Source organism: Pogoniulus pusillus, chromosome 39, assembly GCF_015220805.1.
Source record: "Pogoniulus pusillus isolate bPogPus1 chromosome 39, bPogPus1.pri, whole genome shotgun sequence".
NCBI classification, from domain to species: Eukaryota; Metazoa; Chordata; class Aves; order Piciformes; family Lybiidae; genus Pogoniulus; species Pogoniulus pusillus.
In genome coordinates, this window is record NC_087302.1 from 7,070,932 (window position 1) to 7,090,328 (window position 19,397).

The window sequence follows — 19,397 nt, forward strand, 5'->3', positions numbered from 1 at the left end:
GGGCTTCATCATCCTCACCATAAAGAATTTCTCCATTTATCAATGAGCTGACCTGGTCATACACTGTGTGCATGTTCAGTAAGTGAGAATTAATTTCTTTCCTCAAACTGGTTTGAAAGAACTCAAACAGTTCTTCTTAACCTTCAGTTTCTGCCATGGCACAGCAATGCTGCTCAATACAGCCACTACTTCTGCAGCTGAAAACAAGACCAGGCAAAGTAGTTTCTCTCCTCCTTTCATTTACAAGATTATTTAGAAAACAAAAAGCTCTCCTAAAGCATCCTGAATGCAATGGGATCCTGAGACATCCCCTCCCAATTCAACAGCTGCTAACTGAAAGCATTTTAAACTATCTGGGTTGGAGACAGAGCAGAGCCACTGCACAGGGAAGCTACAGAATCAGCTTCTGTCCCCCAGAATCATGAGATACTCAGTGGCTACCAGAACTTTTAGATTGATCAAGGTGGGCATGCTCCAAGCAAAAGCAGCCAGTTCCTTCCCAAAGTAAACTCCAGACTTTCAGAGATGTTATGTAAAAATAATCACTACTTTTCAGGAGACTCACCGAGGCTGGGACTGGCTCTTGAAATTCAATGCTCAGCTCGTGACAATACAGGTAAAGCAGGAGACGTTCACATTTCTTGCAAAGAAATAAACAGCTTCACATTAATATCCTTAATTTATCCCCCTCAAGCGCACATCTCCCTGTTCTAAATAGGTTTGTACTTTACTAGCTCAGCACTAGACAATTTAAATACAATCCTCACAAGCTTGATTATCCAATGCAAAGTCCTTCGAGCAGGACACCTCTCTGTTCACTGAACAGAAATGTACTTCCCTTGGTGCTTTCTTCTCCCTAAACAAAAGCCTAGGGCTAAAGTCAAACATGAGAGGTCTGCTGACAGACAAACTACAACTGCTTCTGTCCAACCATGACTGCACACAACAGGAAAGGACTGACCCTGCAGACATTCATTCTTCTCTCCACAAGACAAAACCAGGCAATTTGAAACCGAAGCCAGAGTGCTTCTGTGAACTCCCTGTTGAACTTTCTTCCTTCCTTTGCTTGTAATTCCTTTGGGGGAGTCTGCTTTGAGAATACTCTAACACTGTATGCACAGGCTGACTGACACAGCTTAGAGTAATTCTGGCTGCCAAGGCCATCACACCTTCCACAAGAATGCAACCAAATACTTCTGGCACCTCTCACAGCATGAGCTTTAGACACCAAAGTTACATAACCATTTAATGAGGGTTTCATCAACATTAAATGCAAAGAACTCCTTAATAAGAACACTGCAGAGATCAGTGCATGTTAAGAATGTAGTTAAATATAGAATGTGTCTACCTGCAGGTTTTCAGTACTAGGTGATTTCAGTCCCAAGGTAACTTAGCACTTCCACACAGTGACCAACACCTGGATGTGTGGTCACAGCAAAAAACTCTCATTACTCAACTTTAATTTGCTGCAGCCATAACAAAAGCATCTTTCAAGAAACAGTGGGCAACAGCTTGTGTAAGAAAGCACTTTTGTCTAGGAAAGAGATTCCCACAGAGGTCAGACATACCCTTTGGTCCACAGGACTCAGGCCTTGTGCTGTTTTCCCCTTCTTGCTGTGCTGGGAATTGTCACAATCATATTCTACTTCGGGTTTGCTCAAATCTCTGCAGAATGTACATATCCACTCTCCACTAAAGAGAAAGAAACACAATTAGTCTAGAAATCCAAGGACAAAGTCATCTCATCAGCGATGACTACAGATTTTTATCATTAGGTCTTACAGATTCACACTGTACTGTAGTAAAGATTTGGGAAGCCAAAGATAAGGCACAGAACTCCATGCCCAAAAGAATTCTGCCAGTCACAGACATTTTCCCTGCCCTCCTATTCCTCCCCCAACCTTTATCACTGTGACATTTAAATGAACTTTACATAACAAAATCACACCTTGACAGACTACATTTATCAGATAAACAACAGGCAGGCCTCTGAAATGCTGAGTTTATTTTCTTACTGACAAGAAATCATGCAGAAGCAGATGATGCTGAGGATGAAACACGAGGTTTGGTGCTAGGTTGGAATCTACCAGAACAAACGAAACCACACAGCTGGTCTCAGGAGCCAGTAAGCTGTTCCCGGTACCTTGGGAAGCTGAGGAGTGTTGGTACGTGACAAGTCAGGTGAAACACCTTTGGGCACTTCTCACAGCACAAGAGGTCCCCTCCATTTTGGCAGACAGCACACCAGTCCTCGTTGGGGTCATCATCCTTGTTAGTGCCCTCTCCTCCGATTCTAGCTGATCGGTGCATCAGGCTCCGCACCGGGGATTTGCCATTCACAAGGCTGTGTCCAGACTGTTTGCAGCTTTCACTTAAATCTGCTGGTTCGGTTTTCACATGATTTTCAAGACTTCCTAATGCTTCTAACTCACTTTCCAGATGCAAGTTAGTGGACAGTGGTGGTGTCAAGCTGCTCTCAGGACTGCTAAGCTGAAAGGAAAGTGGCACACAAAAATCAGAGTCAGTTTTACAAGAGCATCCTCCTTCACATGTTGGATGTCAAAAGCCATCCACCACTTAAAGGCACTAGACTCATTCCCAAACTAGGTGGCAAATCATCATCAACATCTGAGTTGCACAATGTTGAAAATTACTTTTCCCTAAGTCCATCTTTCCAGGAACAGACTCATTTCTACCCATACATAACACAGAATCATAGAATGGTTTGGGTTGGAAAGGATCTCCCAAAGGTCATCCAGACCAACCTCCTCTGCAGTGAGCAGAGACATCCTCCATTAGGTCAGGCTGCCCAGCACCCTGTCGAGCCTGACCTTAGTTATGTCCAAGGATGGGGTCTTAAACACCTCCCCAGGCAATGTGCTCCAGTGTTCCGCTATGCTCCTGGTGCTTAACTTGTTCCTAGTGTCCAATCTAAATCTGCTCTTCTCTCATTTCAAACCATTGCCCCTGTCTTATCGCTGCAGGCCTTTGCAAACAGTCCCTTTGCAGCCTTCTTGAAGCCCCCTTTCAGCTTTTGTTAGAGATTAAAAACAGCCAACAAGCTACAGTGCTGGGGATAATTTATTTCAATAGCTAAAGGTGAAATGTACACAAGAGGCTGTTCTGTGTCTGGCAAAGCAGCGTTCAATGATATAATGAAGTCTTCACCACAGACCAAACTCGGATTCTAAGTGCTGTTTCCTATCAGATTACTTTCAAGGTGCAGCTACCAATCACAATACAAAAAACCAAGATGGGCTGAGTGTGTTTTGCATTCCCATCACTAGGTCACATCCTTCTAAATCAGGAAGGGGTACATGTTTATTTCTTCAACGTAAGCCAGCAACTTACTGTCCAAGTCCCTTTTGCCAGCTGATTGGCACTTATGTCACAAACCCCCAGTAGTTAGCAGTACTGCAAAAACCAGACAACTCAACACTTGAACTGGCCCACACTTAGCTCAGACATACTGCCAGGGAGCGAAGTACCTCAGTTTTCAGAGCTTTAACAGAACATCAGGCTTAAAACTGCTTTATTACTTCCAAACGCTTAACCATGCTGCTGGGAAAAGGGTAAGACACTGCTGCACAAACTAACTTTACCATGCAAGCACTCCTCCTGCCGTCCTCTGTTTTCTCCTGCTTCACTGTTCCTGAGAAACTGCATATCTCTTCCTCTGTCCCTGGTTCTTGCTTGACTCTCACTTGGTCAGATTTGAAGTTCACACTAGTTTTCTCAGCGGTTCTGCCAGAGGAGCCACAACTAGAAAGACACCAGCACATAAAGAAAGAGAACAATTCATCAGAGCAAAGCAATGCAAGCAATCATTTTCTGAACAGCTTCCAAAGGTAAAGCATGGTAGAACAAGATAGCTTCATTTTCCAAGACAGTAGAGAAGCACAATGAAAAAAGAAAGAAACGACATTTTCTCCATGTAAGCACTCTCATTACTGGGTTACAGTTACATCAAAGTGTTGCTGACCCACTGCCAACTCAGGGTTTCTCTAATTTCTCATGTCTGACTTCACAGCTGGCAGTGCAAACAGAACATGCTCACCTTCCTCTGCTACCTGTGCTGGAGGTACTAGGCGGCCTCACAGGAGTGTGGGAGTTGGATAAACCTGCAAGGAAGAAGCGGAGACATTGACTTGGTACAAACTCACATTCTGCAGCAAAAGAAATGTGGTGCTCAGTGACACCACAAGAGCTGCTAGACTATCCTACTATTTAATAACTCAGCCATGTAAGCTGCTCTCAGTTGTTTTATCAGAGCAAAGGTCCAGCACACCACACTACCAACCACAGAGAATACTCTGCTGTGAGTCACATTCGTTACTTCACACAGTCCAAACAGTGCTAAGGTCCTTAGCCCACTAAGGCCTCAAATTTTATCCACTGACAGGCACCAACCAAGTCAGGAAAAGCAGCCTCAGCTTTGCATGAGGACTTTAAGAACACAAAAAGTTCCAGGACTGCAACCATTAACTCACAGAATTTTACACTGATCTTGCAGAGAGAAGATCATAGCAAATTACTGAAATTAGCTTCTTCTGAACAGAAATGGACACTTTCAATGTTTAAGTAACTCAGTGTCAGAGGTTGATGACTTAATTTGGTCACATGCACAACAAAAGCTCTGTCATCAACTGGCTGCATTTAGAATGACCTTGCTCAAGTATTGTTGGCTGTAAGCATTTCTGTCACTAAGCACTTCTATAAACTTACTTCCTGGTGGGCAACAGGATGACCATGAGCCAGCAATGTGTCCTTGTGGCCAAGAAGGCAAATGGCATCCTGGGATGTATTAGAAGAGCTGTGGTTAGTACATCGAGAGAGGTTCTCTTCCTCCTCTACTCTGCCCTGGTGAGGCCACCTCTGGAATATTTTGTCCAGTTCTGGGCTCCTCAGTTCAAGAAGGACCTCAGGGAACTGCTTGAGAGAGTCCAGCACAGAACCAAAGATGATGAAGGGAGCAGAACTTCTCCCTTGTGAGGACAGGCTGAGGGAGCTGGGGCTCTTTAGCTTGGAGGAGACTGAGAGGCAACCTCATTCATGCTGACAGAGATGTGCAGGGCAGTGTCAGGAGGATGGAGCCAGGCTCTGCTCAAGGTTGTCCAAGGCCAAGGGGCAGTGGGTGCAAGCTGGAGCAGAGGAGGTTCCATGTAAACATAAGGAAAAACTTTTTCACTGTGAGGGTGACAGAGCCCTGGAGCAGCCTGACCAGAGAGGTTCTGGAGTCTTCTTCTCTAGAGACATCCAAAACCCACCTGGATGTGTTCCTGTGTGACCTGCCCTGGGTGATCCTGCTCTGGCAGGGAGATTGGACTGGCTGATCTCTGTGATCTGGAATACTACATTCATGTGTTGGCAGTTTGTTACTAGAAAGGTATTCTTTAAGGGTAAAATTTAAATTTACATAAGAATTTACTTTGTGTAAAATAGATTTCAAATGAGGAATTAGCCCCCTTTTGGCAGGAAACAGTAAGTAATTCTTTTCAAGTTCAACACCAGATCTACCCATCACTTTCTAGAACTATCAAAGTATTCATCACATTTACCTGATGACCCTGGAGAGAGAGCTGAAGGTCCTGGGGAGGGATTCATGGTACTTGTGGGCTGAGGGGGTAGGTGGCTGCCTGTAATGTATCTGCTTAGCAGGTTATCCAGATTACTTGAACCAGCATCTTCAAGCTAAGAAACAAAAACAGAAGTCTGAACCAGAGAGGCCTAATTAAGGTTTACTAACAGTTCCACATCTTTCAACTCTGATCAGCACTCTTCACCAGAGCTATTCATTATCCCTTCAAGGATTCAGGGCATCAGCAAATGTTTTTATCAGTTTCATACAGAGATTAGTTTTTCACAACTAAACCCCCCCAAGTCAGAAACTGAGAAGTGTTTTTTCCAGACAGCTTTAGGTCTAAAAGCTTTAAACCTTTAGGCAGCTGAATCAGTCATAACCAGCTGTGGTTTGTCCTAATGGCTACACAAAGCTTCAGCACTGCAGATCAATCACAATCAGAGATGTGATCTTTCTCTCTTTTCTTTTCTTATGTTGGCAAATTACCTGCAGCCTCACGAGCAAACTGAAAACACAACCCTTGAATGCGACTACAGAGTGGAGAAGTTGCTATTGGTATTACAGCAGATCATCTGCTTGGATGAAAGTTAGGTTTTGTTTCTAAGGCAACTGTTTCCTGTACTGTGACTGAGTCCCCTGTGCTTTACAAGGGCACTTCTGTGGCATGCAGAAGAACCAAGAACTACAGAAGCAGCAAAAGTCACTCTGTGCCAGCAGAATTTCCAAGCAGACCCCACTAGAGCTCAAGACAAAGCATGGGGCCCAGCATAAAAGTGTCCTGCAGCACCTTCCAGGCTCCAAAGCCAGTGTAGATGCTGGCATCATCCATACAAGGGAATGCTTAGAGCCACACTCCTAGGGTGCAGAGGAAATGTGAGGGAAGTAGGGCAGTGGGACACCTTTTCTCAGTACTTGGTTATGACACTCAGGGAGATCACATACAAGTGCTAGGCAACTTTAACTCTGAGTACATCACCAGTCAGGGCATTCCAGGTCCGTGACTGCTGTAGTGGTATCTCCCCATGTGACGTTGTTTGGAACAAAGGCAGTGGATGCAGCACTTGGGATTAACTAACTGCCAGCTTTACTGTAGGACAGCCACTAAACACTGCTTACTCTAAAGGCTAACACAGTCTGAGCAGGGCAGTGCTGTGTAACAAAGGCACACACAAGTCAAGGGCTGAACATTTCAGTCTTTCAACTCAAGTGGTCACTAACTACAGCATTCCAGAGACTAGTACTACTATCCAAAGTATAAAGATCCAGAAAGGAAGGCAGATCACTGCTCTAGCCAGGGTGCAAGGGCCTGATGTCCACTGACCTGGATGGGAGGGATGTCTGGCAGGGAAGGCAAGTTCTCTGGATTTGTGACAGAGGGGATGAGCTCGATCGCAGTGATGGACGGGCTCGTGGGACCGCGGTTTGCACTCGCCATTGTTGCTGTTGTAGGACTAGTTGGATTAATAGTGGTGTTGTGCACAGAAACGACTGGAAAAGGCCCTGCATGCCCAGGGTTAGAATGCTGTGGGAAAAGAAAAGAGACCATGATTGCATTAGGGACAAATCAGACAGCCCCTGCGTGTAAAACTGAAACACGTGCACAGTAATGAGAGTACTCAAAAACAACTTGGGGGAAGAACACAAGCTCACACTTCTACCAACATAACCTGACAGCACTGGATGCCAGGCAACCCCTCTTTTTATTTACTTGGAAAGAAAACCCACTTGATGTGGCTAGACAAATATATAGCACACCTGCCACCAAATGGATTTTTTACAGAGTTCTACCTCTTAAATCCCTTACTTCTTCCAAAGACAACTGTGTACCCATCTACACATTTCTTTATCATCTAATAACTGTAATTAGTTTCAAGTTACTACTTGAAGTAGCACTGCTACAAGAAACTACTGTTTCAAGTATTGCAAACTCATTATTGATTTTCCAGTCACACTGCCATTTGTAGTCAGGAATTTTTACTCTCAATGCTAGGCAGAGCTCTGCATCATGCTTCAGGTTTGAATTTAAGGAGACTTTAGAATATGGTTTCATTAGAAACCTTCAACTACACCACACTGAACTTCACTGCTCCTCACTAAACTCTAAGAAATCCCAAAGCTGAATGCCATTGAGTAGTGTAAAATGGAATGGTTTGTTTCCCAGAAGTAAAATGCAACACAAGCATTAGAGTTCACTTGCACGCTTAGGGTTTGAGCTGTGTGGCACAGCGAAAGCGTCAGAGCAGAATATGCAACAGGGAAAAGCATATAAATGTGTGTAGCTGTGAGTTACAAGCAGTGCAGGAAAACACATTTACAGCTGGAGGTATGACAGTTTGGCAGGATGGCACAAATGAAGCGTGTACACAGGATATACTTGTCTTTGAAGGTGAGGCTGCATCATGGAGTACTGTGGTCCATTGTGGCGTGGGATTCCTGGTATACGAGCAGCATTCTGAGCCATTCTCATCTGATGTGCTTGGAAAGCCCCACAGTTCATGTTACCCCTCTGCATGGTCTGCATGCTGATCAACCTGGGAGGCTGCAAGGGTTTGTGTTTTTTAAAACTTTTGCTTTCAACATGGAGAAAAGAAGCCAATCTCTTCCCACAGTAGTAGGTTTACCAGTTACATAACATCAAGAAAAGCCAACAGCTGTCACACTTAAAGGATGTGAAAGCCCAAAAATTTCAGGTTTATAAACTGCTTTCTAAGTTTCTATTTGCTAGGACAACTGTAAAGCTTGGTGGTGAGATTAAAACATAGAGGACTCTTACCTGCTGCTGTATGACTTGAGGACTTGTCTGCCTGGGAACTGACCCAGTTGGCTGTGCCATCCTCATCTGCTGCAGTTGCTGATGCTTTTGTGCATACACTTGCTGCTGCATGTGCTGAAGTCGAAGCTGGGCCAGATTGATCTGTCCTGGAGCTTTGCTGACATGGTTTGTCCCAGGAGGAGCTTGTCCAACCACGACATTAGGAGTGTAACTAGGAGTTGGCTTATTTTCAATGACAAGGTTACCTAAACAAAACAAAGAAAAGAACTTGTAACCAGTTGAATCTCCACCATCATCTGACGTTCGATAAATGCAGGATATTCAGATGTTTCTATGGGTTTAAACTGGAAGAGGGGAGATTTAAACTAGATGTTAGGAAAGGGTTCTTTCCAGTCAGGGTGGTGAGACACTGGCACAGGTTGCCCAGGGAGGTTGTGGATGCTTCCTCCCTGGAGGTGTTCAAGGCCAGGTTGGACGAGGCCTTGAGCAACCTGTTTTAGTGGGAGATGTCACTGCCCATGGCAGGGGGGTTGGAACTGGATGAGCTTTGAGGTCACTTCCAACCTAAACCATTCTATTATTCTAATTCAGGAGCAGCACAAAAGCAATTTAAGTTTGAAATCACGTTCAAGTTTTCATAACTATTCATGAGAAAAGCAAAAACAACTTTAGGCTTGAAGAAAAAAACCTCACAAATCTACAAACATGTGTGAGGAAAGAAAGAACTGGAACTGCACAGCCTAAACAACAAGGTAACTGCAAAGGGGTAAAGTAAGAGATAAAATAGGAACAACACACACTGAGCACTAAGTTTCCATACCTAAAGAAACTAAGCTCAGGAAAAGCTATTTGGGAGGACAGTGGAGAGTGTCTCAACACAGTGATTTGGAACAGCTCATACAACTATGGCACACAACACTGCAACAATGAGATAGGCCACAAAGCCTTTCTGGCTATCTCCAGTTCTATTTTTAAAGAGAAAAGGCAAAATGTTGATTTCTTTACTTTGAACATGCACCCCCTGGGATCTGCATGCCTCTTTCTGGAAGAGGCCAGTTTCTGTTCCCTGTACAGCTTCCCCCATCTACTTGGAGACTGTAGTCAAACAACAGCTGAAGCTCTCTTCTGCAAAGCTTTGTTTTTTCCTTCACTGATGACCAAGAATCACAGCACTGCTTTAGGAACTTCCCACGAAAGAACTGTGTCAATTTTAAACCAGCACTGACATAACAAAAAGTTTGGTTACCGTTCACTTGACAGAAGAGGGAACACCAAAACCTGGCTTGTGGACTCAAGAGCAAGAAGCAAGCAGATATAAAAGCATCAGGAGGAGTTGATACTTTTATCAGATCTTTTATTACATTTTTACTTCAGAGCAATGTTCACCAGCATGTACTGACAGACACTTCTGTCTCACTCTGCTCTCCATACTCTACCTCACCTCTCCTCTTTCCTCATTCAAAACCTGTTTTTTGAGAAGTGTAAGTGATTAGGGGATTAATATGGAAGAAAAAAGTGACACCACACTGCTGCAGGGATGAGGCAATAATACAGTGGCTAAAAACTGAAACCCCTCAGATCCTTCATGCTATTATTATTACATGTTGTTATTGCACCTGGCAACAGCCAGCAAAGTGCTGCAATCCTGACTGCATGGCCTGCAATCCCAGCCACCCCAAGGTGCTCATGCACAACATGAGCTCTGCATGCTCCAATCTCACCAAGCTCCAACCCCTCCAAGCTCACATCTCACCAGACTACCAGACTCCCACGGCAGCTCATGCTTTAGGGCAAGGAAGGAACAGACAGCTGCACCAAGAACTATTTAAGATATTAATGGTTACAGCTATGGTGCTGCAACCTACCATGTGGCAGTTGAAGCAACACAGACAGAGCAATAGTAGATCTCCTGTTGTGAGCCCCTGAGCACTTTCTACCTTCATAAATCTGTCAGGCATCTTAGAATCCAAAACTAGTAAAACGTTTTCACTAACCTTTCTAAGGCACTGGACTGTCTTGATACTTAACCAAGAACTTAGCTCATACCAACAGTCCTCTTAATTATGCTTATTCATGCGTTTTCCACATTGATAATTCCAATATGCAGCTAAATAGAAGGCTCAGGACAGGCAAAACTAATTTACTTGTGAAATAAAACCTTATTCCAGAAACTGAAGCACCCAAAGAAAAGGGCCATGTCTAAAACCATTCCCACTGGAAAACAAAAGCTGTGAAAAAAGCTTTGCTAACAGAAAGGACAGTGCAGATCAGGAGGGTAATCAGAACCAGAGGGGTTCAATCAAGGGAATTTTGGTCTTCCCCATGAAGAGCTGATTTGCACCCTGAAGTCCATCTAGTGTTTCAGGTAGCACACAATAAACAAACACCCTTTTCTCACCTAAGTTGACAACGTTCTTTGCCCAGAAGGTAGGGTCACAATGGAAGCGAATGGCTCCGTTGGCAGCCGGGACAGGATCACAACGCGCCTTCAGAATGTGCCGCAACTGGAATGTTATCTAATGGGAAGCAAGAACAAGAGTCTTGATGACAAAGAGCTAAGAATGAGAACATTAAGAGGCAAGTTCAGACTGCTGGATCACCAACAAGGGTGGTTAGTAGCCTGGAAAGTCCTCAGCTCACCAGGAAAATCATCCACCACATACCAAATACTTAGCTCTGATGAGGACAGAAGAGTACTGCAATGATTCTGCTTCTGCAGTGACTCCAACACTGAGCTGCCTTTTCCAGGCTTTCTGTCTTGTTTTTTTTAACAAAAGAACCATGAACCCATTGTCTCTTCCTTGGAGATGATCTAGTGAAGCTACTCAATACACAGACAACTCAGCTAGTGCCAGGACTGGGGGGAATGGAGCAAAGCTGGAGGTGGGGAGATTTAGACTGGATGTGAGGAGGAAGTTATTGAGCATGAGAGTGGTGAGAGCCTGGACTGGGTTGCCCAGGGAGGTGGTTGAGGCCCCATGGCTGGAGGTGTTTAAGGCCAGGCTGGATGGGGCTCTGGCCAGGCTGCTCTAGGGTAGGGTGTCCCTGGGCATGGCATGGGGGTTGGAACTGGCTGATCTTTGGGGTCCCTTCCAACCCTGACTGATTCTATGACTCTAATTCTTTTGTGTCAGCACTTCTTCTGTAAGACAAGTTGAGGAATATTTCCTTACCAGCCGTTTACTGTAGAGCAAAGCAGTACTGCTGCCACTTGCAATAGCCCAATTAGTAAAGTTCATTACATGCTTCACTTGACGTGAAAGACCAGTGATGTCATTCTGCTGTTGTATTAACTTCATCTGTCTCTCCTTTGTCACATTCTACAAAGAAAACAAAAACTTTGTTACAATGCTTATGAGGAAAATGTAAACCACTGCTGCAGTTCTTAGAGCAATAAAAAACTGTGGCAAGCAAAGCAGCATCCATTCATCCTGCCATGCAGAGCAGCCAGAAGCACCAACCACAGTCCACTCCACCACCTTTTCAGAGGTATCAATACTGGGAAAAGAGCAGGCTCAGAGAAGAGCCTCTGCTTAATCCCATATCAACTACTAAGCCAAGACCACTTCTCTTCCTCACACTGCCACAGGCACAGCAGCACAACAAACTGAGGGAGCAACTCAGACTGAAGCCCAACAGAACTGACAGCTCTGTCCTGGCTGGTGCCTTGGCATTCCTGAAGCTGCCACCACACGAGCTGCAGAACAACAACTGGAAGAGACAGCAACAGTGGTGGCCCAGGTGCTCTGAACAGCAGCTCCTGGTGCCAACCAGAAACTGCCTCTAAACACCTCCTGCAGGCAAACCCAGCAGCCCCAACTCCAGGCAGTATTCAGCCTTTGATAACCTGCCAGCTGCAAACTTGCAGTGACAGCAAAGAAACCCTTCTCAAGTCGTCAGTAAGGGACTGTGAACAGTGAACAACATTCATTTTAAATCTGAACTGTACCTCAAGGTGCTGCAAGAGAGATTTTCCTTTCTTATTGATTTCATTGATGAGGGTGAATATAGCCACTTTGATTTCCTGTTCTACTCGCTTGTTAGTTTCATTTACTTCTTTTATCCTAGAAAAGGAGCAGTGTTTTGTTAGGCAGTCACTTCACACTGACAGTAAACACCACAGGCATCTTCCCACGCTTGAAGAGTGCAGGAGCAATTTGGTTTTGGCAGTGCCCAGTGACAGGACAAGGAAGCATGGCTACAAGCTAGAACACAGGAGGTTACACTTCAACACAAGGAGGCATTTCTTTAGGGTGATGGAGCACAGGAGCAGGCTGCCCAGAGAGGCTGTGGAGTTTCCTTCTCTAGAGACTTCCAAGACCCACCTGGATGTGTTCTTGTGCGACCTGCCCTGGGTGATCCTGCTGTGGCAGGAGGGTTGGATTCAATCTCTGGAGGTCCCTTCCAACTCCTAACACTCTGTGATAAAAATCTCCATTTGCCTCTCTCATGTACATGGTATCACTAAGAGTTAACAACGTGCACCAGAACTTCTCACATCTCTGGCACACTTCCTTCTACCCTTGTACTTTCCAGCTTCAGACAATCTGTCACTTTGCAGAGGACTTCAGAGCTGCAGAAGGCTCACAAAGCTTATAAGAATAACAGTGGAATTCCCTGACCTCCAGCACACCACAGCAGCACGAGGGAAAAGCCAGCAGTCTGGTTGAGAGGCATTTTTGCCCATGGCAGGGAGGTTGGAGTGGATGATTTCTGAGGTCCCTTCCAACCTAAGCCATTCTGTGATTCTATGATAAGTCAGTCCAATACAACTAGAGTCAACTACAATGCGAGGGCTTATCATGGTTCATTAAAAAGGCAAGGTAACAAAAGCAAATAACCATTTGGAGCTACTTACCTATTCTGAACTTGAGCAGCTGCAAAATTTACATAATTCTTCTTCTCAAGAAGCTTGGCCAATAGGTTCTCAATGGCACCCTTCTGGTTCTGAAAAGCTTCTTCCAGAAACTGATACCTTTTCAACACGCAAAAGAAGATATCGATTACCAAAGAGCATCACCTTGCAGCTAAGGCTTCAGATGGAAATTTAAGCTATAAAAGTTGGTAGAAAATACCAACACAGAAAAATCAAACTACACATATGCCAATCAGTGTGCAAGACACTGCAGTGCTGATCAATCCTAACTGTCCAGAAGATTGAACCTCTCTGGGGCACTTACTAATTCCAGCTATAAAAAAGGACAATGCACTAAATCACTTCACAAAACAACAAATTATGGAACAGCAGATAAAGGAGATGCCAGAAACTTCAGTTGGAAAAATCAGTTTAAGATGAGGGAAAATGCACCATGAGCTTAAACACATGTTCAATAGCATTAAAAAAAACTTATCCCAGAAAACAGCTCTACAGCTGAGATTACACTGCTCATATTTGACTGACTTAAGCTTAATCTGAAAGAAAACGTCTTTAGTAAGAAATTTTGGTACTTCCAATTGTGAGCATTTCCTCACCATGAGAGTGGTGAGAGTCTGGAATGGGTTGCCCAGGGTAGTGGAGGGAGCCCCATCCCTGGAGGTGGTTAGGCCAGGCTGGATGAGGCTGTGGGCAGCCTGATCTAAGGTAGGGTGTCCCTGCCCATGACAGGGGGGCTGGAACTAGACGATCCTTGCGGTCCCTTCCATCCCTGACTGATTCTGTAACATCTCATTCCCTTCCAAATCCTTCAACCAACCAACTACTGCACCAAAGGAAGGTGTGAAAAGAGTGCAAGTAGCTACAATGTAAGAAAATAATGGAACTAGTTCCGCTTTCCTAACACACTACATGCCACAAGAGGAATTAACAACACAACAGCTGCAGAATGCCAAAGAGAATGAAGTAGCTCCAAGAGTTTTCATCTGCTCAACTGCTCAAACATTAACAGATCTTCCCCAAAACCCAGGATTCCTATCAGTCATTGCCACTTCTTGTCTTTGCAGCACCTAAACTACATTCTGCTCAGCCTAGAGAAGACTCTGAGGGAACCTTAGAGCTACCTTCCAATACCTGAAGGCATCCTGCAGGAAAGCTGAATTTTCATAAGGGTGTCTAGAGACAGGCCAAGGGGTTTGAAGCTGAGGGAGAGCAGGGTTAGACTGGAGCTGAGAAAGTTCTTCAGCACAAGGGTGGTCAGACTCTGGAACAGACTGCCCAGGGAGGTTGTGGATGACCTCTCTCTAGGGGTGTTCAAGGCCAGGATGGATGAGACCTTGAGCAGCTGAGTCTAGTTGATAGGTGTCCCTGCCCATGGTGAGGAGATGGTCCTTTGCAAGCTAAGCCTATCTATCATCCCATGACTCCTCTCTAACTGTCATTTGCAGACAACAGCTTTTAAAGAGCATCCTGCAGTGAAGCCTGTAAAAACAAAGTATTCTCTCAGTGGCAGAGGACAGGTTAAGTAGAACAAGGCACATCTGTGAAGCAGCATCATGCGCAAAGCAGGTGCAAAGAAAAAGTTAGTGGGCACATCCCAGGGGAGCACACTTCCTGAGCAAGTGTCCCTCAGGCTAGTTATGACCAAGGCTGGGGATGAAGAGAGCAAGAATATTTGAGGTTGTCAATATTTTAACAGCACTAATTTTAAAAGTAAAAGTTCTCCATCAGGCAGCTGGAGCTGTCTGTGAGCAGCCACTGCTCTGGGTGAAAGAAACCTGAATTCCATCTTGCAGTGTACTGTCAAAGACCTTTACAGACAAGTGTCACCTCTAGACTGCCTAGGAAAAGCAGTGCTGTAGTGGCTGACAAATACATTTATCCCCAGCTTCTCTGTTGTAATGCTGCAAAATACTTTTCCAAGCATTCAAACAACTGTGTGACAAAGCTGCTACAGAGCAGGAAGTTTTCATGTATCTTAAAAAGGAGCTTCCAAACCTTTCTAGCAGTCAGAGCAAAGCAAGCCCAGGAGACAAAGCTCCTCGTTTCTTTTTTGCTTGCAACGAGGCAACTCTTAACCAACTAAGCCCAAATGATTTCCCCCTCTGTACTTACAAATTCCTTTACAAAATTACCCTAAACTGAAAGGCTGCTGCATCATAAAAGACATCCTTTCAGAAAGTTACCTCCTCCATGACTCACTAAATCACTTTTGCTTCTTTGCAGCACTAAGCCTTCAGAGCTGTAGCAGTTTCTATTCCAGCGCTGAACCAGTGTACCAGGACAGTGAACCACTCTACCAGTGGCAGCATTGGCAGACAGCAGGAAGCCAGCACCTCAACCACACCAAATCCCCTCAGATCATGCTCTTAAGGTTCTTGGCAAAGCTCAATCAACTGACAGCTCAACATTTTCAGCACTCCAGGCAGGTTCTCCTTTGCAAAGGATCATTTCAGCCCAACAAAGGGTAAATGCAAAGGTATTTAATGACACAACTGTTTTAAATCGATGCTGTTCCATCCTCTCAGAAAGTGCACCACAGGAATTAAGATATGGGAATATTTGTACCTGTGTTCTTTGTGTTCCAGCAACTGACAGTCTCTGCATGTCAGCCTGTCACATGTTTCACAGAAAAGTTTTAACTGCTCTTGTTTGTGGACAGGACAGAAAACAGGACGTTGACCAGATGCTCCCACGGCCTCTGTTTTTGAAAATAAACCATTTGTTGCATTTTAAAATAAAATTTAGACAATCTGAAGAGCAAAGCAACTGACTTCTGAGCTAAGCAACAACCAAGATGTTGGACAAAGACAACTGCAGGCCTGGTCTCACCCTAAAGTTACTGTGAATGAATTCCCATTGAAGTATTTACCACGCCAGTGTTTTAGAGCTGTTTCTGCTTCCCTGGATGCAGAGGGAAGAAGGAATCCTCTCTGCCCACCAACACTCAAAAGACACTGGCATGTGTATGATGTACAATGTGTGCACAGAGATCAGGATCATGTACACCTGCTTGGAGATTTCAATTTCACCTCTGGCACACTGAAGGGTGGATCAAACCATGATACTGTCAAGTATTCAGAGGTCTTCTAAATCATCACTTCAAAACCTTTACAAACCTCATTAAACCCTCTGTAACTGGAGAGGTAAAGGCAAAACAAACACTGTCTGTACTTAATCCCCAGCTAACCTGCTTAACTTTTCCACTTAAACAAGTAGCAGATAATGTCAAAATCACTTCTGAGTTTACTAAGAAGTCCTGCACAGTCCTCTAAAGATACTTTGAGCTTAGCACAGAGGAAAGCAGCCTTTGGAAGATACAGCAGGTAAGGTTTAAAACATGAATGTCTTCCTCAGACTCCAGCATTTCTGAAGCTTGTTACATCATGCAAGTTATTGTAAAGATAGAGAGCTCATGAGTCTACAGCTGACACTCATTGGTAAGACATTTCAAGAGTCCAGGACACACCTTAGACTAACAAGAAAAGGAACAAGCTCCTCTGAGAAACTATGAACAGTCATTCCCCACAACCAACAGCTCCTAAGGACTGCTGTACACAGGTCAAAGGCAGGCAATATCCTTGCCACTTGCTTCCACACTGACCACACAGAGGCTTCCACCTTCAGAAACAGCACCTAAACGTCTGACAAACTTCACTTTACTGCAACAGCCATTTATCAGCACCTCCCCACTCAAGTTACTGAAGGGGAAATGGAGCTCTAGTATCACCTTGCCAGTTACAATATAGCATCCTTAATGAAAAGCTTTCTTCATTCCTTCTAGGGCCCTGTAATTTGATTTCACCTTAAGGGTTTCATGACTACTAGGATTAAGACACTTCAGTAGGTAATATTCTTTATTAAACAACATCCATTAAGACACACAGAGAAACCTCTCCAAAAACAGTTTGACAGAGTGGGTGAAATTAGATCTGATATCTTAAAGAACTAAGCTCAAGGGCAACCTTCTTCATTATTAATATGATTGTGACCAGAGCTGGCAAAAAGCAAAGCAGTGTTACTCCTTTGAGATGGCACAAGGAAACAATCCCCAAGTCCTTGTTTTAAATGTAGAGAGTGGAAAATGTCAAGATCACTCCTCTTCAACATGATCAGTCTCAAACTACATCCAGACTGTAAAACCCAGAGATCTTTTCAGCACAACTTTTATCCCATCTACAAATAAAACCTTAGAAGCTAAAATCCCTTTTACCATTTGGAGAATGCTTTTCACATTACCTCAAACAAAACATAGTCAAATGACAGTTTCAAGGATTAACTTCTAATAGAGCTGCCTGCCTAAACAAACTGCACAAAGGGTCCCCACCTTAAATTCTGCTAACTGAAAAAGATACTGAACCCAAAATAAAGTCAACTTTCACTTTTCCTCGGTGATTTCAACACCACAGTAACACTACTGAGTATGACTGCAAGTTTCTCTATATACACTTCTCTGCTGGGAGAACTACAACAGCTCCTTACAACCATCTACAACAACTATCAGTGCTCTCTAGATTTCAACTCCCCCACTTAATTATTCTACCAAATAAAAAGATTATTAAGCATGGATTTAAATCCTTTCCCAAGTCTGCAGGCTCAGTTTTTTTCTGTAGTTATTTTTTTTGCACTGGAAATTAAACTGTACAAAGTATTAGCAAATAACCCATTTTAGGGTTTTTTTTCCTCCTAGTTTTAGAGCTGCCAGTTTTGCACTGGCAGCCTTCTACTAAACTCTTCCCAGATGCCTGAGGAACAGCTGGTTGTTATCAAAGTAGTTCTCCCTCTCTCCTTCCACACCACAGCAGTCCTCCCTCTCTCCTTCCACAGCACAGCAGTCCTCCCTCTCTCCTTCCACCTGTGCCAAAGAGAAAAGGTTTTTACTGCAGGCAGGGCTCGGGGCCATCCAAATACTCACCTGAAGACACATCCTCTTTTTTTCTGATCATATGGTCTTTAGTAAATTTCACTCGCTGGTGAGCTTCTATGCAAGTCTTGCACAACCATTCCCCACACTCCACACAAAATCCAACGGCACTGGCGTTATCTTCACAACTGGTACACACCTGCAGAGGGGTTCAGGCAGTGAGCATCATCTTCCCGGAAGGCATTAAGGTGGATAGAAGCAAAACCCCCACTTGAAGCCCACACAAGCAGGGAAGTGCCATACCTGTTCTGACTTCTCATCGGAGCTGCTCGGCGTTTCGGAGGTGTCTTTCACAAAGTAGTTATCCACCAGATCTATCTGCCTGCATTCCTGGCGGCAGATGGGACACCTGATTACACCAACTGCAAATCAGAACAGAGTTTCCCAGTGTTAAGAAAAAGAATGTGAGAAATCAACAGGCCCATGGTCAAAAGAGGTCAACACAAAATCTTCAGACTGCTCATTTCGCTTGGGTAAATGAAGAGATTCCACCACTGACACTACCCTTAAAAACCAGCTGCATAACAGCTGTCTGAGAGATTTCCCCTCCAAAAATGTCACCTCAACAACAAAGCACAGGAGAATAAAAAGACACCCACAAACCACATACACCTCCTTAGAAAAGGTTCCCTACCTAGAACAGAGTTGTGGCCAGCAGGGGTAAGGGAGAGGATTCTCCCTCTTTACTCTGCTCTTATCAGACCCCACCTGTGTACAGTTCCAGAGCCTCCAACACAAAAAGGACATGGAACTGTTGGAGCCACTCCAGTGGAGGCCACCAAGATGCTCAGAGGGCTGCAGCAGCTTTGCTGTAAGGACAGGCTACAAGAGTTGGGGCTCTTCAGCCTGGAGATGAGAAGACTTCGAGGAGAACCTTATAATGGCCTTCTAGTACCTGAAGGAGGCTACAGAAAGGCTGAGGAGGGACTACTGACAAGGTCTTGTAATGACAGGACAAGGAGGAATGGTCTTAAACAAGAGGAGGGGAGATTTAAACTGGATGTTAGGAAAGGGTTCTTAATAACAGTGAGGTGGTGAGACACTGGCACAGGTGGCCCAGGAAGGCTGTGGATGCTCTCTCCCTGGAGGTGTTCAACACCAGGTTGGAGGAGGCCTGGAGCAACCTGTTCGAGTGGGAGGTGTCCCTGCCTGTGGCAGGGAGATGGAACTGGATGAGCTTTGAGGTCTCTTCCAACCTAAACCATTCTGTGAATTTCCAGCACACTCAGCTTCCCTCACAGATTTC

General features: G+C 44.5%; 1 protein-coding gene across 5 annotated transcripts in view; it reads right to left on the bottom strand.

The window, feature by feature from the left end:
- TRIM33 (tripartite motif containing 33) overlaps positions 1-19,397 on the bottom strand; it is a 35,526-nt gene that overhangs the window by 7,568 nt on the left and 8,561 nt on the right. For 2 of the 5 annotated variants that reach the window (XM_064173485.1, XM_064173484.1), the window contains exons 2-18: positions 18,395-18,513; positions 18,143-18,290; positions 15,796-15,928; positions 13,213-13,329; positions 12,304-12,418; positions 11,528-11,674; positions 10,753-10,870; positions 8,355-8,599; positions 7,956-8,120; positions 6,903-7,103; positions 5,559-5,691; positions 4,726-4,794; positions 4,058-4,121; positions 3,603-3,762; positions 2,144-2,490; positions 1,569-1,692; positions 566-640 (exon numbers count right to left, since the gene is read on the bottom strand). In XM_064173485.1, the coding sequence (XP_064029555.1) occupies positions 566-640; positions 1,569-1,692; positions 2,144-2,490; positions 3,603-3,762; positions 4,058-4,121; positions 4,726-4,794; positions 5,559-5,691; positions 6,903-7,103; positions 7,956-8,120; positions 8,355-8,599; positions 10,753-10,870; positions 11,528-11,674; positions 12,304-12,418; positions 13,213-13,329; positions 15,796-15,928; positions 18,143-18,290; positions 18,395-18,513 (2,480 nt within the window). The remainder of the gene's footprint in view (positions 1-565; positions 641-1,568; positions 1,693-2,143; positions 2,491-3,602; positions 3,763-4,057; positions 4,122-4,725; positions 4,795-5,558; positions 5,692-6,902; positions 7,104-7,955; positions 8,121-8,354; positions 8,600-10,752; positions 10,871-11,527; positions 11,675-12,303; positions 12,419-13,212; positions 13,330-15,795; positions 15,929-18,142; positions 18,291-18,394; positions 18,514-19,397) is intronic. The other 3 variants (XM_064173487.1, XM_064173486.1, XM_064173488.1) reach the window with 2 other exon arrangements.